Source organism: Oncorhynchus kisutch, linkage group LG29 (assembly GCF_002021735.2).
Source record: "Oncorhynchus kisutch isolate 150728-3 linkage group LG29, Okis_V2, whole genome shotgun sequence".
In the NCBI taxonomy this organism is placed as follows: domain Eukaryota; kingdom Metazoa; phylum Chordata; class Actinopteri; order Salmoniformes; family Salmonidae; genus Oncorhynchus; species Oncorhynchus kisutch.
In genome coordinates, this window is record NC_034202.2 from 34906400 (window position 1) to 34929468 (window position 23069).

The 23069-nt window shown below is 45.9% G+C and overlaps 1 protein-coding gene across 1 annotated transcript; it reads left to right on the forward strand.

Moving 5' to 3' along the window:
* The first annotated feature begins 457 nt into the window (after positions 1-457).
* LOC116358251 (A disintegrin and metalloproteinase with thrombospondin motifs 2) lies at positions 458-15255 on the forward strand. Its single transcript, XM_031809041.1, has 3 exons — positions 458-593; positions 1682-2106; positions 14492-15255. Exons 1-3 carry the CDS (start codon positions 509-511, stop codon positions 14708-14710), a joined length of 729 nt encoding a protein of 242 aa, XP_031664901.1. The 5' UTR covers positions 458-508; the 3' UTR covers positions 14711-15255.
* The last annotated feature ends 7814 nt before the right edge of the window (positions 15256-23069 follow it).

Genomic DNA, 23069 nt, shown 5'->3' on the forward strand with positions numbered 1-23069 from the left:
AGTAGTAGCAGTAGCCATAGTAGTAGCTGCAATAGTAGTAGTAGCAGTAGTAACAGTAGTAGTAATATCTGTAGTAGTGATAGTAGTAGTAGTAGTAATAGTAGCAGCAGTAGTAGTAGTAATAGTAGTAGCAGTAGTAGTATTAGTAGCAGTATTATTATTATTAGGTTATGCTCCACAGACCATGGAAATGTCATTGGGTGATGGGAAGTGCTGGTTCCCACACCGATATGTCTTATGCCCATTTGTAAAGTTTGTAATCGATTTAAAGTGGGCAAATATTTGAGCTATATCGTTATCAATGTTCCCTGTAGTGAGAATGTGACATTTAATAGCAATTGAGAGAGTGGATGTTTTCCAGCTGTCACTGTGAACACTATCAAAGATCGAGAGAGAGAGAGAGAGAGAGCTTTAAGATCTGTTCGGGAGGGTTAGGGGCTGGTAGATCGTTTATCTAGAATCTCAAAGTCCGCCTCTATCCTGTGCGGTCTTTTTCTTCGGACCTGCAATGGATGTGACGACTGGATTTGCATTCTTTATCATTTTTCTGCAACTAATTCACGCGAATGGACTTTATATATCCAATAGCATAGGTATGTGGGATTTGTGATATTATAGGCTACGTTTAATACAGTTGTGTAAAGCTTAACCTAGGCACCACGGTTGAGAATATGTTCTGATCACGATTCGACTCTTGATGCACGTCAATTTCACAGAGGTTATTTCGTAGCCCAGAAATGTTCAATAATATTTGACAGAAACATACATATCCTGGAGTTGGGCTCTGTAGTTTGTTTATAAACAATGCAGTGTCTCAGTAAGGTTTCCCTTTCTTTTGCATGACACCAACTTTTTCCACATTTATTTTGCATCCAAACACAGTTTACGTGCGCTCAAATTCAGCATGTAAAGAACATTCTAATTGCAGATTCATCATGCACTATTGATAAGTCGTGAATTTGCTAATTTATAGTTGAAGTTTTTACAGCAGTTAGGCTATTAGTTTGCCTAACAACAACAACGACCTCTCCAAATAATAATTAACATTTTGACTTGTAAAATAAATGGTTGGAATTAAATTAAACTTGACACTTCAATTTAATTAATTTAAATACGACCTCGATTATTTCAAATTGACAGCTTTGAGCATCACACTGTCTTGACGCGTGCTTCCCTGCGTCACCTACTGGGTGGGTCACTGCTTCCAATCTAAACAGAAGTGAACAAAAGTGATGGATACAGTCGTGTGTAGTCTTGTTGTAAACATAGAATTATTTGAAATTCCTAAAGAATGATAGTCTGCCTACCTACCTATCGTGTAAAACGCATGCTCATCTGCGCGCGGGGATCGGGCGTGAACACTTTGGCAATTGGCACACCGAAGTTTAAAACGCTGTTTGATAGGTCTATTGTCCAGGTTTCTTGTTGCCTGTGGTTTATTTGATATGGTAGGGAATATACCAAAGTCAGTTGTGGCTGTAAAATGTCTGATCTATATTATTCACAGATTCACATTGTATGATGTCATGTTTATCAAGTGAGACCCAGCATATTTATTTATGTACCCATGCTATTTAGATACCAAAGCTGTACCTGCTTGTGTGACTATGTGCATCTGAGCTCCTATGCATGATTGTGTGTGTATTGATCAGTGTGTGACTGTCTCTCCCTTTGCACACAGAGTCTCTGCAGCATGTCCTGAGGGAATATGGGGTGGTGAGGCCTGTGAACACTGACGCAGAAGGCCGCTTCCTCTCAGGTGCTGTCTCCGCACCTCAGCTGGACAGCCAGCACCAGCAGGTCTACAGACGCTGGAGGAGGGAGGCTGCAGCCACCTCAGACCGCAACCATGGAGACCTGGAGGAAGGAGATGGCACCGCCAGGCACAGGGAGACACTCTTCTACAACGTCACTGTGTTTGGCCGGGAGCTTCACCTGCACCTGCGCCTCAACTCCAGGCTGGTGGCCCCCGGAGCTAAAGTGGAGTGGCATGAGGAGGGCAACCAGACCCGCTACGAGCCTCTACTGGAGAGCGACTGCTTTTATGTAGGAGAGGTCACCAACGTCAGGGACACATCCGTCGCTCTCAGCAACTGTGATGGCCTGGTAAGTGCTGCATTGTTGAGAAATGTATCCCTCATGTATAGTTATTAACCTGCTAGTACGCCTGTATAACGTATTAGGTATCTTCAGTTGATCGACAGAGGGGGAAATGCCATATTAATGAAGATGGTTAGACTGAGGTCATCCAAGAGGCAGGAGAGATTGAAAAGTGGAACCACTGCCCTGGTAGATTGTTGTGGTTGTGTATCACTGCACAGAAGGACTGAGGATATTTTCCATGTAGGCAGATGTTTTTCATATGGTCTGCATCAAAATATAGGATTGTAAACAAAACGAAAGCTGTAATCTCATAATGAAACAAACTTCTCCCTGCTTGGCATTGTTGGTTGGCCTCCACCAGGCAGGGTGACAGTATTCAGTATGCAGGTCATTGCTGATTGGCCTCCACCAGGCAGGATGACAGTATTCAGTATGCAGGTCATTGCTGATTGGCCTCCCCCAGGCAGTGTGGCAGTATTCAGTATGCAGGTCATTGCTGATTGGCCTCCCCCAGGCAGGGTGGCAGTATTCAGTATGCAGATCATTGCTGATTGGCCTCCACCAGGCAGGATGGCAGTATTCAGTATGCAGATCATTGCTGATTGGCTTCCACTAGGCAGTGTGGCAGTATTCAGTATGCAGGTCATTGCTGATTGGCCTCCCCCAGGCAGGGTGGCAGTATTCAGTATGCAGGTCATTGCTGATTGGCCTCCACCAGGCAGGGTGGCGGCATTCAGTGTGTAGGTCTCTGTGCTGTTGGAGGTGGGAGGCCCAGGGGAGGTTTTAGTGCCTGGAGGCTAACACTTCATATTTCAAACAGCTGCTTCATCCCCTCTCCCTCCCACCCTGCAGGAAATAAACCACGTCTCCTTATTAATGATCACATGAAATAGTTTAGCTGAAATCCCCTCTGTTTAATTAAATATACTCCGTAGAGACACACACACTAATACTCTCTCAAGGTAGGTTTCAGACAAGTCTGCGTTTAGAATTAGCGATAAACAATTTGTTAAAAAAAGACACCACTGTGATTTTCTCTCTTTACACTGTGTTGTTCCCCATGTCCCCTGGACAAATCACTCCGCAGTGCTAGGATCAGAACTGTCCAATAAACAGGTCCAGATTGCAGTGTCAGAAAACAACCATCAAGGGAAAGACTGGTCTTCAAACACGGACAGTCTCATTGGCGAGTGTCTGTCCATGAGTCTCTTCAATTACTAGCTTCAGTTGATTGACAGAGGGGGAAATGCCATAGTAATGAAGATGGTTAGACTGAGGTCATCCAAGAGGCAGGAGAGATTGAAAAGTGGAACCACTGCCCTGGTAGATTGTTGTGGTTGTGTATCACTGCACAGAAGGACTGAGGATATTTTCCATGTAGGCAGATGTTTTTCATATGGTCTGCATCAAAATATAGGATTGTAAACAAAACGAAAGCTGTAATCTCATAATGAAACAAACTTCTCCCTGCTTGGCATTGTTGGTTGGCCTCCACCAGGCAGGGTGACAGTATTCAGTATGCAGGTCATTGCTGATTGGCCTCCCCCAGGCAGTGTGGCAGTATTCAGTATGCAGATCATTGCTGATTGGCCTCCACCAGGCAGGGTGGCAGTATTCAGTATGCAGGTCATTGCTGATTGGCCTCCACCAGGCAGGGTGACAGTATTCAGTATGCAGGTCATTGCTGATTGGCCTCCCCCAGGCAGTGTGGCAGTATTCAGTATGCAGATCATTGCTGATTGGCCTCCACCAGGCAGGGTGGCAGTATTCAGTATGCAGATCATTGCTGATTGGCCTCCACCAGGCAGTGTGGCAGTATTCAGTATGCAGGTCATTGCTGATTGGCCTCCACCAGGCAGTGTGGCAGTATTCAGTATGCAGGTCATTGCTGATTGGCCTCCCCAAGGCAGTGTGGTAGTATTCAGTATGCAGATCATTGCTGATTGGCCTCCACCAGGCAGGGTGGCAGTATTCAGTATGCAGATCATTGCTGATTGGCCTCCACCAGGCAGTGTGGCAGTATTCAGTATGCAGGTCATTGCTGATTGGCCTCCACCAGGCAGTGTGGCAGTATTCAGTATGCAGGTCATTGCTGATTGGCCTCCACCAGGCAGTGTGGCAGTATTCAGTATGCAGGTCATTGCTGATTGGCCTCCACCAGGCAGTGTGGCAGTATTCAGTATGCAGGTCATTGATGATTGGCCTCCACCAGGCAGGATGGCAGTATTCAGTATGCAGGTCATTGCTGATTGGCCTCCACTAGGCAGTGTGGCAGTATTCAGTATGCAGGTCATTGCTGATTGGCCTCCACCAGGCAGGATGGCAGTATTCAGTATGCAGGTCATTGCTGATTGGCCTCCAATAGGCAATGTGGCAGTATTCAGTATGCAGGTCATTGCTGATTGGCCTCCACCAGGCAGGATGGCAGTATTCAGTATGCAGGTCATTGCTGATTGGCCTCCACTAGGCAGTGTGGCAGTATTCAGTATGCAGGTCATTGCTGATTGGCCTCCACTAGGCAGGATGGCAGTATTCAGTATGCAGGTCATTGCTGATTGGCCTCCACCAGGCAGGATGGCAGTATTCAGTATGCAGGTCATTGCTGATTGGCCTCCACTAGGCAGTGTGGCAGTATTCAGTATGCAGGTCATTGCTGGTCGGCCCCAGGTCATTGGTACTGCAGGCCAGGCATGAGTACCACCATTAGCAGACTGCAGCAGACCAGCAGCAAAGTGGAGCTTGTGTACATAAAGTGTCTCAGAGAAGGAAAGAGTGCTGATCTAAGATCAGGTCCCCATTCATTATGATCTAAAATATAAAACTGATCCTAGATCAGATCCCACTGTTTATTCATTATGATCTAAAAGATAAAACTGATCCTAGATCAGATCCCACTGTTTATTCATTATGATCTAAAAGATAAAACTGATCCTAGATCAGTACTCATACTCCAAGATTCTTTATGAATACGGGTCCAGAGTAGGCTGCTGCACTGAGAAGGCTAGGGGCATGATGCTGGTCCTGGACCCCTGCTAAGAGACAAGTGAGTAAGGAATGCCCTACAAGCAGAGGCTCAAGCTGTTGCCATTGCCACAGTATCTGTAGGAGGAAGTGACATCCACCAAATTATTCTCAGAAAAAAAGTGATGTGTTGGTATGGCCTCTTAGGTTAGATTTAGTGTGAGTACCAGTCTCTTTAGCTAACATTTCACTCGCCACTCCTTGTCATTGCCAAAAAATACTGGTCTTTCGGCAATGTCAATGTTCAATATGCGCTGAATTTACAGCGGAGTTGCTCATTGGTTGTTGGAAAAAACATGATTATTTTCCATGACATCATGTAGAATTTATAACAAAGTAAGTTGTATTTTGATGCTTAAAATCAAAACATAGACATTTTGTGGTTGAAATTGCTGTATGTATTTAGTTTGAGAATTTAGATGTGAGCATCTGAACAAACAAAAACTGTTGCTTAGCAACCGAATACCAACGTGTTCTGTGGAGAAAAAAAGATAAGAGTTCCAAAATGTGCATACATTTTTTGTTGTGATTGGAAGAGAGCTGTGAGGGTGATCGAATCATGATCAAATCCTCTGTTTTCCTCGAGCTCATTAATGATAGAACGTTAATATTTGAAGATGGCAGAAAGGCCAGTCTCCTTGGCACATGACATGGGGTGGATTAGCTAAAGAGACTGGTACCCAGGCTAAATTAGATTGGGTGGCCTGAGCAAATCTGCTGTGGCCTATGCTACAGACAGTTGTCATGGAAACCATCCTCTTATGCAATTTGTCCTGAGGGGTCAGCCTGTCAGTTTAAAGTCTCTGTGTGTGTGTGTGTGATATCTATCTATTTTTTCCCTCATCCCTTCTCTGTGTGATCTGTCCCATTTGACCTTGTTCCAGAGATGCATTGCGTTGCTGAATTATAATTAAATATAACTTACATATGACTTTCTCTGTGTTATAATATCAGAGCAGTCAATCCTCTACTACAAGGGTTCTTAAACTTATACAGCTCAAGACCCGAAGGAGAAATGTACCATTCCACCATGACCCAAATCGTCCTCCAATCACACAAATTAAGAATAAATAGTGTGTGATTATAGATGTATTGTCATAACTCACAACCCACCTCTCGCATGCCCAGGACCCACTTTGGGTACGGATCCATAGTTTAAGAAAGCCTTCTGTACTACAAACAGTAAGAACAGCTGGTAGTCTTATCCAACTTTCAATCAAGCCACCAAAGACACCATAATCCCATACAGACCACACGCTTCCCAAAAGTTCAGGAAATGAAGCAATTTTGCGTTGTGATGGTTTCTGTGTTGGTTGGAAATCCTTCGGCCTTTGCACGACATAGCAGCCTATGTCAGCTGTGTTTAACCTAGTGACAAAGATGCAACCTTTCTCAAGTTTCTGTCGTCCCAGGGGTCTTTTCTCAACATAAGCGGTAGATGTCACTTATTTAGTTGGGTTAACTTTGTGCTATAATCAAGTTGAATGAATTTTGTTCATGCTGCTCCTCTGGCATGGATGTGGCTGGGGTGTTTGGAGCTGTGTCCGTACTTACACAACCTCCGAGCCTTCTCAAATCAATGTTGAGCCAAATGCACTAAATTGGACCAGGGCTAACTGTTTCAGCCATCTGTCGCACCTCTCCCTGGTTTGGGCCAATAGGAGGCACTCTCTTTGTGGTGTTGAGCGGGCCATGGAGAGGGGTGAAAGAGGAACACTTTTCGGGTAGGGCCATTCCAGAATCCCCTGGCTCTCTATGGAGTAGCTGTGGCCTTTGATTATTCCATTGGAAGGACAGAGTGGGGAGCCCACTGTGACTACACTGGCACACTTTCTTTCCTCTCACCAGGAGTTTAGATTCGTTTCTGTTTGAGTGTGGATGGAAACCTCAGTCCTAATTGTAGGATACAAGATAGCATTCTTCTGGTGTTATTTTCTTCCCTCTCTCTATCGCTCATCCATCTGGCTGTAGGCCCAGTCCAGCAGGCTATAGACCCAGTCCAGCAGGCTATAGACCCAGTCCAGCAGGCTGTAGACCCAGTCCAGCAGGCTGTAGGCCCAGTCCATCTGGCTGTAGGCCCAGTCCAGCAGCTTATAGACCCAGTCCAGCAGGCTGTAGACCCAGTCCAGCAGGCTATAGACCCAGTCCAGCAGCTTATAGACCCAGTCCAGCAGGCTATAGACCCAATCCAGCAGGCTGTAGGCCTAGTCCAGCAGCCTATAGACCCAGTCCAGCAGGCTATAGACCCAGTCCAGCAGGCTGTAGGCCCAGTCCAGCAGCTTATAGACCCAGTCCAGCAGGCTATAGACCCAGTCCAGCAGGCTATAGACCCAGTCCAGCAGGCTGTAGGCCCAGTACATCCAGCAGGCTGTAGGCCCAGTCCATCTGGCTGTAGGCCCAGTCCAGCAGCCTATAGACCCAGTCCAGCAGGCTGTAGACCCAGTCCAGCAGGCTGTAGGCCCAGTACATCCAGCAGGCTGTAGGCCCAGTCCATCTGGATGTATACCCAGTCCATCTGTCTGTAGGCCCAGTCCAGCAGGCTATAGACCCAGTCCAGCAGGCAATAGACCCTGTCCAGCAGGCTATAGACCCTGTCCAGCAGGCTGTAGGCCCAGTACATCCAACAGGCTGTAGGCCCAGTCCATCTGGCTGTAGGCTCAGTCTATCTGGCTATAGGCCCAGTCCATCTGTCTGTAGGCCCAGTCCAGCAGGCTATAGACCCAATCCAGCAGGCTGTAGGCCTAGTCCAGAAGGCTATAGGCCCAGTCCAGCAGGCTATAGACCCAGTCCAGCAGGCTATAGACCCAGTCCAGCAGGCTGTAGGCCCAGTCCAGCAGGCTGTAGGCCCAGTCCATCTGGCTGTAGGCTCAGTCCATCTGGCTGTAGGCCCAGTCCATCTGTCTGTAGGCCCAGTCCAGCAGGTTATAGACCCAATCCAGCAGGCTGTAGGCCTAGTCCAGAAGGCTATAGACCCAGTCCAGCAGGCTATAGACCCAGTCCAGCAGGCTATAGACCCTGTCCAGCAGGCTGTAGACTCAGTCCATCTGGCTGTAGGCTCAGTCTATCTGGCTGTAGGCTCAGTCTATCTGGCTGTAGGCCCAGTCCAGCAGGCTATAGACCCAATCCAGCAGGCTGTAGGCCTAGTCCAGAAGGCTATAGGCCCAATCCAGCAGGCTATAGACCCAGTCCAGCAGGCTATAGACCCTGTCCAGCAGGCTATAGACCCAGTCCAGCAGGCTGTAGACCCAGTACATCCAGCAGGCTATAGGCCCAGTCCATCTGGCTGTAGGCTCAGTCCATCTGGCTGTAGGCCCAGTCCATCTGTCTGTAGGCCCAGTCCAGCAGGCTATAGACCCAATCCAGCAGGCTGTAGGCCTAGTCCATAAGGCTATAGGCCCAATCCAGCAGGCTATAGACCCAATCCAGCAGGCTATAGACCCTGTCCAGCAGGCTATAGACCCAGTCCAGCAGGCTGTAGACCCAGTACATCCAGCAGGCTATAGGCCCAGTCCATCTGGCTGTAGGCTCAGTCCATCTGGCTGTAGGCCCAGTCCATCTGTCTGTAGGCCCAGTCCAGCAGGCTATAGACCCAATCCAGCAGGCTGTAGGCCTAGTCCAGAAGGCTATAGGCCCAGTCCAGCAGGCTATAGACCCAGTCCAGCAGGCTATAGACCCAGTCCAGCAGGCTGTAGACCCAGTCCAGCAGGCTGTAGGCCCAGTACATCCAGCAGGCTATAGACCCTGTCCAGCAGGCTATAGACCCAGTCCAGCAGGCTGTAGACCCAGTACATCCAGCAGGCTGTAGGCCCAGTCCATCTGGCTGTAGGCTCAGTCCATCTGTCTGTAGGCCCAGTCCAGCAGGCTATAGACCCAATCCAGCAGGCTGTAGGCCCAGAGCAGCAGGCTGTAGGCCCAGTCCATCTGTCTGTAGGCCCAGTCCATCTGTCTGTAGGCCCAGTCCAGCAGGCTATAGACCCAGTCCAGCAGGCTATAGACCCTGTCCAGCAGGCTATAGACCCAGTCCAGCAGGCTGTAGACCCAGTACATCTGGCTGTAGGCTCAGTCCATCTGTCTGTAGGCCCAGTCCAGCAGGCAATAGACCCAATCCAGCAGGCTGTAGGCCTAGTCCAGAAGGCTATAGGCCCAGTCCAGCAGGCTATAGACCCAGTCCAGCAGGCTATAGACCCAGTCCAGCAGGCTGTAGACCCAGTCCAGCAGGCTGTAGGCCCAGTACATCCAGCAGGCTGTAGGCCCAGTCCATCTGGCTGTAGGCTCAGTCCACCTGGCTGTAGGCCCAGTCCAGCAGGCTGTAGACCCAGTCCAGCAGGCTATAGACCCAGTCCAGCAGGCTGTAGACCCAGTCCAGCAGGCTGTAGGCCCAGTCCATCTGGCTGTAGGCCCAGTCCATCTGGCTGTAGGCTCAGTCCATCTGGCTGTAGGCCCAGTCCATCTGTCTGTAGGCCCAGTCCAGCAGGTTATAGACCCAATCCAGCAGGCTGTAGGCCTAGTCCAGAAGGCTATAGACCCTGTCCAGCAGGCTGTAGACTCAGTCCAGCAGGCTGTAGGCCCAGTCCAGCAGGCTGTAGGCCCAGTCCATCTGGCTGTAGGCCCAGACCAGCAGGCGGTAGGCCCAGTCCATCTGGTTGTAGACCCAATCCAGCAGGCTGTAGGCCTAGTCCAGAAGGCTATAGACCCTGTCCAGCAGGCTGTAGACTCAGTCCAGCAGGCTGTAGGCCCAGTCCAGCAGGCTGTAGGCCCAGTCCATCTGGCTGTAGGCCCAGACCAGCAGGCTATAGGCCCAGACCAGCAGGCTATAGGCTCAGTCCAGCAGGCTGTAGGCCCAGTCCATCTGGTTGTAGGTCCAGACCAGCAGGCTGTAGGCCCAGACCAGCACGCTGTAGGCCCAGTCCAGCAGGCTGTAGGCCCAGTCCATCTGGCTGTAGGCCCAGTCCATCTGGCTGTAGGCCCAGTCCAGCAGGCTATAGGCCCAGACCAGCAGGCTGTAGGCCCAGTCCAGCAGGCTGTAGGCCCAGTCCAGCAGGCTGTAGGCCCAGTCTAGTAGGCTGCGTGTTACAATACTCTTTCAAAGGGACATATTGACATGCTTGTCAGGATTTATAGTTGAGAGAACAGGCCCAGCTGGAGTGAAAAGAGCATCTTTAACCTGGAAGACACAAGGCCTCTGCGGTTGCGGTAGAGAACAGGTATCTATACACCTGAATACAGCTGACCTCCTTAGAGAACACTCATCACAAACATGGAAGCCAATAAATATCTTGTAATGTGTGTTTTTTGTTTGGTTCTGTGTCAGCGTTCTTTCGGTGCCACGAGACTCAGTCCAATTACACAGATTTAATATATATATATTATATATATATATATATATTAAATTTATTGGCTTCCATATATATATATATATATATATATATACTTTATACTTTAAATGCTACGGTGTCAGTCATGGAATTCTGACAACGTAGCATTATATATATATAGCATTTGGAAGAATTCCATGACTGACACCGTAGCATTTAAAGTTGGTGATGTATTTCATGGTGTGTAGGAGGAGTGTGACCCGTATAGAAAGACGTTTCAAAGGAAAAGAGTCTCAGAGCGCACATGGACAAAGGGTTGTTTGTGACTCTATCCAAAATGTAATGTGAAAGTGATGAGTGGGAATGAAGAGGAGGAGATTTGGTCTTGATGGTTTCCGTCTGGACCCGTCTGTAGTTACAGTATGAGAATTGGTCGTGATGGTTCCCGTCTGAACCTGTCTGTAGTTACAGTAGGAGTTGTGATGTCAGCCACCTGGCTCGTCCAATCCCTGCAGGAGTTGCATTCTCCAAAATGAAAACAGCAGTGTGCCGTGGATGTTAACCAAGAGAATTCATAAGGCAGTCAAGACATGTGAGATCTGACCTGACCATTTTAACGTGTGTGTGTGTGTGTGTGTGTGTGTGTGTGTGTGTGTGTGTGTGTGTGTGTGTGTGTGTGTGTGTGTGTGTGTGTGTGTGTGTGTGTGTGTGTGTGTGTGTGTGTGTGTGTGTGTGTGTGTGTGTGTGTGTGTGTGGTGTGTGTGTGTGTGAGAGAGTTTGAGAGAGAGGGAGACAGATTGTGTGCGTTAGACCAGACTAGAGCATATTTCACTTTATATAGTTATTGTTTTAATGGGCGTTTATCTTTGTGTGTTGATATTAATATTGATGTGGTTGTGTTGATTCCTGACACCTGTTAGAGGAGTTCTGCTGCTGTGAGTTTGAATGACAGCTTGTAATGAACAGTGAAGGGAGGCAGCCCAAAAGGGGTTTCAGTTTCTACTCTCTCGGATGTCCTACATTCCTGTTGCCAGTGGTTAATAACAGAGAAATGAAGGAGATAACTGGAATGAACATCAACAATCCAACTCAAATCAAAAGTAGCTTTGGCCTGTACATCATAGCACCTTTGATTCTTGCCAGGCTTGAAAATGAACATGGTTGATGATATTTTATTTATTTGAAACTGACAATTTTGACTTGTTTATGTTAATTCAGGACTTTATACTGTATCCAACTCAGGATCAAAATCAAGTTTGCTCCAGGACTCATTAATCCTTGAATCCCAGAGATTTGGTGGCACAATCTGAGTGTCTATTTCACTTGCCACAATAACAACTGGCACAATTCACTTCCAAAGTTCGACAAAACATCTCATCTCAGATTTGATTGAATGTAATCGATTGATAATGTGTTAGATTATGTTGAAAAGGCTGACAATTAACATAGTATCATGAGTGGAGAGCTGATTCAATTAAAGGTTGAGAGGAAGCTTGAGGAAGTTTAGAAATCTCTTCTTTGGGGCAGTGTGAGTGAGGGTCATGTAAACCAATGACCTGTTCAATGAGAAACTAACACTGACTTTTTACAATGGAAAATATTGCCAAGGAACATAAGGTCAGGCTTTTGTGCAATGGAAATATGTCTCTTAATCAAGTTTTATGGATATGGCCCCATATAGTCTTCTTAAACTTTCCTTTCTAACACATAGATTGTGAAGACGCTGTCATTAGGAAACAATTTATCCGTTTTATTTCCAGTTTAAACACTGTATTTTCTCTTTTCCATGGCCCTTCCACTGAAATATAAATCCAGTAGTGAACATTTAGTTTATTATAACTTTTAGTTACCCAGGGTTAGGTTTTACAATGGCTCTTTCATTCATATCAACTTGAAAAGATTACTATTGTCAACCCCTTTCAAAGCTGTCATTACCTCAAAGAGGTGTACTTAGCTGCAGCATACGTTATCTGTCATTTCACACAGAGCTGTCCATTGTGAGAGCTAAGGTAGTGCTCACGTGATTCCACCCCTGTACAGACAGACAGACAGACAGACAGACAGACAGACAGACAGACAGACAGACAGACAGACAGACAGACAGACAGACAGACAGACAGACAGACAGACAGACAGACAGACAGACAGACAGACAGACAGACAGACAGACAGACAGACAGACAGACAGACAGACAGACAGACAGACAGACAGACAGACAGACAGACAGACAGACAGACAGACAGACAGACAGACACACACACACACACACACACAGATGGCACCAAGGCAAAGTTGGAACATGTCATGCAGGCTTTGTGCTCCTCATCCTCCCTACAGACATAACTACCTCTGGATTAATGTATTTTCCTGCCCCCTCGCACACATACGCAACACACACACATACGCCACGCACATATACGCCACACACACATACGCCACACACACATACGCCACACACACATACGCCACACACACACTGAACACTGAAAAGTTAGGGTATGAACAGCAGGTCTCCCGGGCGACCAGTCTCTTAACGAGGCAGCAGGCTGACCCTCTTGGCCAGATCCAACGATCCAAAGGCAGCACAGCGCTGCTCTCTCCATCTGAACCCTCCCTCCGCCTCAGGCAGGCCTGACTCTGAGCTGGAAACCGGGACGGAGCTGCTCAGGCCCTCTCTCTCAAGCTCTGCTCTCCTATTTCACTCTTGGCAGTCCAGGCAGGCACTGGAGCCTCTCAGGCTTATGGAAAAGTCTCATTGTTACAGTGGAGCTGGATCACATCTTCAAAAAGATTCTGCAATTCAGCATGGTTTATGCTAACTTTTCCTTCAATTCTCCTGTCAACGTTTACAATTTTTATGCCGTTTTTTACAGCTAAAGTTCTACAGAGTGGTGTGGGTATAATACCTGATTAGTGGACCACTGATCCAACTGTGTGGGCACTGTAGACTTTTTCTGACAGCAAAGCTGGTAGCGAGAGCTAGTGATTTATTTGTGATTGTTAAGTGAAGTTGATCCCTCAAATGTTAGTTTACGATTTTCAATTGGCAAGAGACGATTTGACATCTGGGAAAGTTATTTGTTGTTGAAAACAGAGTTTTATTTCAGATTATGGGTTTGGATGTCTATCACAGTGTAGCCAAATGGAAAAAATGAGTATGCAAAAACCCCAGTCTTGCACCATTGTTTAATATAAAATGACTTGACTTAGTTTATTTCAAAGTTGCTGCAGTAAAATATAGCCTTCCCTGTCACAAGGGAGAATGGAAATTCTTGCTTTCAAGACTGAGGTATGTGCTTCATTCCTGCAGCCCAGAGTAGAATCTTTCCTTTATTCCCTAGCATGACTTTAATAAGCTGTTAGAGTTCTAGAGTTCCTGAGATGAGGTGACTGAGCAACTGATTTTCTGAGTGGAAGATGTGTACTTAGCCATGCTGCGTGGTAAGGTAGGTTAAAAGTTTGACTTCACAGTGGCTCAGAGATCTGGCTAACCGAGGTGCATCTGATGGTGTCGATTTATGCAGAGTCCAGATCTTTCCTTGGTAATTAAACCTCGAGAGGATGTCACAGCTCCTTGTGTAATATTTCTCAGGAGGCCGTGATAAATGGCAGTCTCGGCAGCCCCTCTCTAGCTCTATGGTCGGAGTCAGAGAGAGAAGCCGTATTGAGCTGACCCTGAACAGGCGTGTCTGTTCCAGTCACAGTGTGTTTTAAAGTTTACATTCACATCCCTCCTCTTCCCCATTTTCCACGACAGACACAGGATAGGGGACCACCTGGTTTGGGCTGTCACGCCACATTTTGTCTGTCTGCATTTATGGAAGTAATAGTACCGCTGTTTTGGCTGATCTAAATTGTTGATCAGATGGTTGATATAAATTGGCCCCAGATCAACTCATGTCTCTTCTCTCTTTTCATGTAATTTGTATTTTTGTCAATGTTGTCCTCTCTTCGGGCCGATCTTTAAAGTGGTGGATATATTGATTACTGTGCAGTTCCCTTCTCAATGAAGTTATTCTCAAAGTGTTATTTAAAGTCTCATCTTTCTCAGGCAGGAATGATCCGCATGGGGCGGGAGGAGTTCTTCATCGAACCCCTGGAGCACCGAGGGGGTGGGGCGGGGGAGGAGGAAGGAGGAGATGGACGACATCACATCGTTTATCGCTCCTCTGCCATTAAGAGACCCCATGTCAATCAAACAGTGGACTCTTACCCCCAAGGTAAAAGGAACTTCAGTTACACCTCTACAGAACCTGCATGCCTTTTCTGACTGTCAGGAGACATGATGACATTCCTTCATAGGTCGTCATCATCTGTAACTTTAGAGTGCGGAATGCTGCTAAGCCTTATGTGGGTTTCTTCTAGACATTCCATTTGTGTCTCTGTTGAAATATCTGTTGAACTGGCACTGAACTCTGCTTTATTGTACAGAGAGAAAACAAACGTATCCCTCTCCAAGCCCTTCTAGTTCTCCTTGTCTAGCCTGATGAACAAAATGAAAGCTATTCAGAGAAAGCATCTAATTTAACATTCAGTTTTTTTTTTCTGATTTTAAGTATTGCCTGATTCTATAATGTAATCTTTAGTTCATTCTGTACATAACCTGTCATGACATGTGATACGCTCGTAAATACACTCTCTGGCATGTCTCTACAGAGCAAATCAGACTGGAGGATAGTTTGACACCCTTGTAGGACAAAGCAAAGGCTGCTAAACTCGAATTAACCAAATGTTCAACTTTTTCTTTCTCAAATGGATATCTACAGTATGCAGTCATTGGACTTATAATAAAGGATTCTCACTGGTGGGAAAGTACACTATGGTGCAATGTTCGTTTCTCTCTAGTTCATAGTCTAATCATCAAACTATTTACCCCCCCCCCTGACTCCCATTTGACCCATTCCCTCATCAGGGGTGGTCAGAGTTCACCAAAACTCCACTGACCGATCAGATAGAAGATACAGTAATCTGAGTGGGTGGATAAAGACATGATAAAGTCATAAAAGGGATTCACATGTCACTTAAGTTCTAACCGCATAGCTCAGCCCGAGGATATTGGGAGACTTGCTTCTCAGTCACTTCAGATGTGTAGGTTTTTTCTGAGTAGTTCTAGTCTACTCTGAAAGAATATACAAAATACATATGTATTCCGGGCATTCTGCCAAGTTGGATTGTTATACACAAATTCTCATAAGACAAATGCACACATGCTCTCACACAATTTATATATACTTAAAGAACACGAAAACACACATTTACACACATAATTGTATGTATTCTAATGGGGAAACGGGAGACAGGAGAAACACCCGCATGATGGACTTTGGCATCAGCTGTGCGGATTGGATCGGAGGCTCAGATGTAGTCACACAAATCCATCAGAGGTGCGTCGTTCGCAGCCAAGACGAGCTGCAGCCAGCCAACTCCTACGTGGCAGGGCTGAGTGCTGATGGGATATTAGCCTACAGTAAACTTCAATCCTCCACTGGAGGAGAGCATCGCTGATCTAGAGCAGTATCTGGATGGACCTTGTAAAGAGAACGAAGGGACATTGAGTAAACAATAAACATGACCATTGATTTTAATATATTTAAAAGGAAAAAGACACATTTTATTTTAAGTGTTACATTATGCAACATAACTATCTTGAGGACCCATTGTCCAAGTATGTTCACTATTAGATTTGATGCCTCTTTGTGGAATGCCTTCCCTTTCACATCATGCACAAGGTTTTAACTAATTAAACAAGGATTTAACTAACTAAACAAGGATTTAACTAAATAAACAAAGATTTAACTAACTAACTAAACATGGATTTGACTAACTAAACATGGATTTAACTAACTAACTTAACAAGGATTTAACTAATTAAACATGTATTTAACTAACTAAAAAAGGATTTAACTAACTATACAAGGGTTTAACTAAATAACTAAACATGGATTAAACTAACTAAACATGGATTAAACTAACTAAACATGGATTTAACTAACTAAGCATGGATTTAACTAACTAACTAAAAAAGGAATTAACTAAATACCTAAACAAGGATTTAACTAACTAAATAAACAAGGATTTAATTAACAGGGTGATCTATGTTGTGATCTATTTAATAAACACAAAGGACCAGCAAAATGAATAGAAGAGTATGGTGGTATAGCAGGAACAGCGCCATCTAGTGGTCAAACCTGGTACTTTCACACTACTAAATGGTAAATAATGCAAGTGATTTCAATTACACATTTCTCTGAATGGGTGGGAAAACTATCAACACATTCACAGGGAATACATTACATAGTATGGTAAAGCAATACTCCAAGCCACAGCTTCATACTACTTGTCAAACATAGAGAACTGATACTGTACTCTGGTTGGGATTGGCATAGGGTGTATTTTGGTATTTTATTAGGATCCCCATTAACTGTTGCAAAAGCAGCAGCTATTCTTCCTGGGGTCCACACAAAACATGAAACAATACAGACCTGTCAGAGTTGTGTGTATAGGTGGCAGGGAAGTCAGGCGCAGGAGAATCAAACTTAGTAGAATGGAGTTGTTTAATGACTTTAAACAAAACACAACTCCAAAACAAATGAATAATATAAAACAAAGTGGGTACGAGGACCCGTCGCGCACCAATACAAACAACACGAAATCTGAACAACAAGCAAACTCTGACAAAGACATGAGGGGAAACAGACCTCTTTCCCAACTGTATTTAATTTTTATTTATTTATTTATTTTGCTCCTTTGCACCCCATTATTTTTTTATTTCTACTTTGCACATTCTTCCATTGCAAAACTACCATTCCAGTATTTTACTTGCTATATTGTATTTACTTTGCCATCTTGGCCTTTTTTGCCTTTACCTCCCTTCTCACCTCATTTGCTCACATTGTATATAGACTTGTTTATACTGCATTATTGACTGTATGTTTGTTTTTACTCCATGTGTAACTCTGTGTCGTTTTATCTGTCGAACTGCTTTGCTTTATCTTGGCCAGGTCGCAATTGTAAATGAGAACTTGTTCTCAACTTGCCTACCTGGTTAAATAAAGGTAAAATAAATAAATAAATAAATAAAAAAGCCAATGTATCCACGCCTTCAAAGCCTTGACGACAGCCAACAGCTCCCGGTCCCCCACATCATAGTTTCGCTCCGCCGGGCTGAGTTTCTTCGAAAAGAAGGCACAGGGGCGGAGTTTCAGTGGCGCACCCGAGCGCTGAGAGATCACTGCTCCTATCCCAGCTTCGGATGCGTCCACCTCCACTATGACGAACAAAGAGGGATCCGGATGAGCCAACACAGGAACCGAGGTAAACAGAGCCTTCAGGTGCCTATAAGCCCTGTTCGCCTCAGCTGACCATTGCAAGCGCACCGGGCCCCCCTTTAGCAGTGAGGTAATGGGAGCAGCAACCTGACCAAAACCCTGGATAAACCTCCGGTAGTAGTTGGCAAACCCTAAGAATCGCTGCACCTCCTTTATCGTGGTGGGAGTCGGCCAATTACACACGGCTGCAATGCAGTCACTCTCCATCTCCACTCCTGACGTGGAAATCCTATGCCCTAGGAAGGAGACGGACTGTTGGAAAAACAAGCATTTCTCAGCCTTGACGTACAGGTCATACTCCAACAGGCGACCAAGCACTCTGCGCACCAGGGACACAAAGCTCGGCGCGTGTAGCGGAATACATCAGAATGTCATCAATATACACTGCTACACCCTGCCCATGCAGGTCTGCCCGTGAAAATCTCGTCTACAAAAGATTGGAAGACTGATGGAGCATTCATCAACCCATACGGCATGACGAGGTACTCATAATGCCCTGATGTGGTACTAAATGCCGTCTTCCACTCGTCTCCCTTCCGGATACGCACCAGGTTGTACGCACTCATGAGATCCAGTTTAGTGAAGAAGCGCCCCGTGCATTGACTCAATCGCCGTAGCGATAAGAGGTAACTGTACCCTCACAGTGATTTTATTGAGACCTCTATAATCAATGCACGGGCGCAAACCTCCATCCTTCTTCTTCACAAAAAAGAAACTTGAGGAGACGGGTGAAATGGAGGGCCGAATGTACCCCTGACGCAGGGATTCGGAGATATATGTCTCCATAGCCACCGTCTCCGCTTGCGACAGGGATACACGTGACTCCTGGGAAGTGCAGTGTCTACCAGGAGATTTATCGCACAATCCCCCCGTCGATGGGGTGGTAATTGATTTGCATCTTTTTACAGAGAGCGAGAGCCAAATCAGCATATTCTGGGGTGATGCGCATGGTGAAGACCTGGTCTGGACTTTCCACCGTAGTAGCACCAACGGAAACCCCTAAACTCCTACCTGAGCACTCTCGCAACCACCCTGTGAGAGCCCTCTCTGGCCAATAAACAGTGGGGTTATGACAAGCTAACCAGGGTAGGCCCAGCACCACGGAATACGCAGGAGAATTCAGGCCGCGCCTGAATCTAATAGCACCTTATGCTGGGAACGCGGGGAAAATGTAGGAAAAGTGACAGAGACAAACATATGTGCAACAGAGGGCTCTGGATGAGAATGGTGCCTACTCACCTGGGGTGACGCCAGAGTGCCCTGCCTGCTGCCTCGATTCCCAGAGGAACCAACCCGGCACCGACCAGCAGTGTGACCTCTGCGACCACATATGGTGAACGAGCGGAACCCCCTCCGGTCTCCCTGCGCACCGTCCCTCCCAACTCCATGGGTACAGGAGAGAGGGTGCGGGAGGATGGAACAACCAGACGTCGATCTAAAACGTCCACGAGTAGCCAGCATGTTGTCGAGCCGGATGAACAGGTCCACCAGCTGGTCGAAGGTGAGGGTGGTGTCTCTACAGGACAGCTCCCAACGGATGTCCTCGTGTAGACTACAGCGGTAATGGTCGATCAGGGCCCTGTCGCTCCATCCAGTGCCGGCAGCCTGGTTCCAAAACTCCAGAGCAAACTCCTGGGCGCTCCTGTCTCCTGCCTCAGATGGTAGAGGCGCTCACCCGCAGCTCTGTCTTTGGGTGGGTGGTCGAATACTGCTCGGAAAATGGCGGGTGAACTCCTCAAATGGTCACACACACAGCGCTGGCCCACTCCAGGGGCTTTCCCGGTGAGACACGAGACGAGGGCGTAACTCGTCTCACGGTCCGATGGAGCTGGGTGGACCGTGGCCAGATACAGGCTTAGTTGGAGGAGGAAACCCTGGCAACGGCAGCATCTCTGCCGTACCCCTGTGGCATGGATAGATGGATCCTGCTGGGTTCAGGCGGGAAAGGGGCGCTCAGGGGAGACCCAGGTTGTGCTGGTGGAGGCGCTGGAAAAACTCCCTGTCTCTCCCAGCGGTCCATGTTCCGGACAACGCGAATCATGGCGGCGCTGAGATTGTAAATCATCTCCGTATGTTCCATGACGCGCTCCTCCACCTCCATGGCCGGGGTACCTTCTCCTGCTGACTTCATGTTTGGTCAGAGATTCTGTCAGAGTCGTGTGTATAGGTGGCAGGGAAGTCAGGCGCAGGAGAATCAAACTTGGTAGAATGGAGTTGTTTAATGACTTTAAACAAAACATAACTCAAAAAAAATGAATGATATAAAACAAAGTGGGTACGAGGACCCGTCGCGCACCAATACAAACAACACAAAATCTGAACAACAAACAATCTCTGACAAAGACATGAGGGGAAACATAGGGTTAAATACATAACAGGTAATGAATGGGATTGAAACCAGATGTGAAGGAAGACAAGACAAAAGAAAAATAGATCAATTTATTTTTTATTTCACCTTTATTTAACCAGGTAGGCTAGTTGAGAACAAGTTCTCATTTGCAACTGCGACCTGGCCAAGATAAAGCATAGCAGTGTGAGCAGACAACAAAGAGTTACACATGGAGTAAACAATTAACAAGTCAATAAACACAGTAGAAACCAAAGGGGGAGTCTATATACAATGTGTGCAAAAGGCATGAGGAGGTAGGCAAATAATTACAATTTGCAGATTAACACTGGAGTGATGAATGATCAGATGGTCATGTACAGGTAGAGATATTGGTGTGCAAAAGAGCAGAAAAAGTAAATAATAAAAAACAGTATGGGGATGAGGTAGGTGAAAAAGGGTGGGCTATTTACCAATAGACTATGTACAGCTGCAGCGATCGGTTAGCTGCTCAGATAGCTGATGTTTGAAGTTGGTGAGGGAGATAAAAGTCTCCAACTTCAGCGATTTTTGCAATTCGTTCCAGTCACAGGCAGCAGAGTACTGGAACGAAAGGCGGCCAAATGAGGTGGTTGGCTTTAGGGATGATCAGTGAGATACACCTGCTGACCAGTGAGCTGAGATAAGGCGGAGCTTTACCTAGCATGGACTTGTAGATGACCTGGAGCCAGTGGGTCTGGCGACGAATATGTAGCGAGGGCCAGCCGACTAGAGCATACAAGTCGCAGTGGTGGGTGGTATAAGGTGCTTTAGTGACGAAACGGATGGCACTGTGATAGACTGCATCCAGTTTGCTGAGTAGAGTGTTGGGAAGCCATTTTATAGATGACATCGCCGAAGTCGAGGATCGGTAGGATAGTCAGTTTTACTAGGGTAAGCTTGGCGGCGTGAGGTGAAGGAGGCTTTGTTGCGGAATAGAAAGCCGACTCTTCTAGCCACTGATGGCTAGAAGACCGGTGACATCGGACCGTCGAGCACCGCCCGCCGAACAAGGAGAGGTATCGACTTCGGTAGAAGTCATGACAAGAACATGAATCGACAAGAACAGATAAAGGACATAACTATATAAATGTATAATTTGGGGGATTCCTCATGTCTTACTCATTGGTAGGAAGAAGTTTGGTCCAAATCGGATGTTGGTTACTATATTTATTGAATATTATCTGAATCCTATAAATTAAAATGGTCAATATGGGTGCAATCAATTAGATACATTTTTCTGAGATCAAATTTAATTTCAACAAGATAATGTTTCAAATCTCTTGCAATGAGCAAACCCGTATCCGGGAGCGTAATCATAGCCTCAAATGCATTAGCATAACGCAACTTTTCCTATTCATGAAAATCGTAAATGAAATGAAATAATATATTCAAACACAAGCTTAGCTTTTGTTAAACAACACTGTCATCTCAGATTTTCTAAATATGCGTTACAGCCAACGCTAGACAAGCATTTGTGGTAAGTTTATCATGGCATAATGCTATGCTAGGCTCTGCTGCAGCAGGCAACATTTTCACGAAAATAAGGAAAAGCAACCAAATTAAATCATTTACCTTTGAAGAACTTCAGATGCTTTCACTCAGGAGACTCCCGTTAGATAGCAAATGTTCCTTTTTTCCAAAATATATTTTTTGTAGGTGAAAAAGCTCCCGTTTCTTCATCATGCTTGGCTGAGAAATCGACCGAAAATATGCTACAACTATAACGGGCAAACTTTTTCAAAATTTGCTCCATAATATCGACAGAAACACGGCAAACGTTGTTTAGGATCCCATCCTCAAGGTGGTTTTTAACATACCATATTCGATATAATATCCGTCGAGGCAATTGGTTTCTCATAAGAAGCGGATTGGAAAATATGGCTACCACCTCAGTATTTTACGCAAAGATTTTCTCCGGGAGCACACCATGTGACCGACTCATCTAAATATGTTCCCTTACAGCGATTCTTCCAATGGAAATGCCTAAAAAAGACATCACAATGCTGTAGCAGAGCACCTTGGGGAAGGCCGTGGAAAATGGAAGCTTCCATTCTTAGCTCATCACAGGCCCTAGATAGGAAGGTCATTGGCATGAGGCGGTTTTCAAAAATGCGGCAACTTCCTGAATGGATTTTTATCTGGGTTCGCCTGTAACATCAGTTCTGTTGCACTCACAGACAATATCTTTGCAGTTTTGGAAACGTCAGAGTGTTTTCTTTCCAAAGCTGTCAATTATATGCAGTCGAGCATCTTTTTGTGACAAAATATCTTGTTTAAAACGGGAACGTTTTCATCCAACATAATAGCGCCCCCTAATGCATAACTGGTTTTAATGCCAATCTTACCTCTTAACTTCAGAAACAATTTGTCATGGCTTGCAGAATAATAATGGTGGTGCCGGAGGGGATGGCTGCCGTTTTATGTGCTACTAACCAGTGTGCTATTTTGTTAGTTTTTTCACATTGTTTGTAACTTATTTTGTACATAAGTTGCTGCTACCGTTCTTATTACCGAAAATAGCTTCTGGACATCAGAACAGCAATAACTCACTTAGAACTGAACAATATTTTTTATTAATGAGTCCAACGCAAAGGATATACTGCTTTCCGGAGACCAGGCCCAATGGGTTTTCTGTGCATCAGCAGGACAGAGCAGCTACGTCTGTCAATAACAGTTGGTTCGCGATGTCTAATATTAAATAAGTCTTGAGGTATTGCTCGCCTAAGGTAGAGTACCTCATGATAAGTTGTAGACCACACTATCTACCAAGAGTTCTCATCTATGTTATCGTAGTCGTCTATTTACCACCACAAACCGATGCTGGCACTAAGACGGCACTCAACGAGCTGTATACGGCCATAAGCAAAGAAGAAAATGCCCCTGTCTGAGTCTGTAATACCACACAATATTTTCAAGGAGACCACTAAAGTCCC

Excerpts from the sequence above, each read along its gene's own strand:
- LOC116358251 (XM_031809041.1), top strand. The coding sequence starts at position 509 with ATGGATGTGACGACTGGATTTGCATTCTTTATCATTTTTCTGCAACTA. Across the intron at positions 594-1,681 it reads TTATATATCCAATAGCATAG|AGTCTCTGCAGCATGTCCTG; the intron begins GTATGTGGGATT and ends CTTTGCACACAG. Across the intron at positions 2,107-14,491 it reads TCAGCAACTGTGATGGCCTG|GCAGGAATGATCCGCATGGG; the intron begins GTAAGTGCTGCA and ends CATCTTTCTCAG.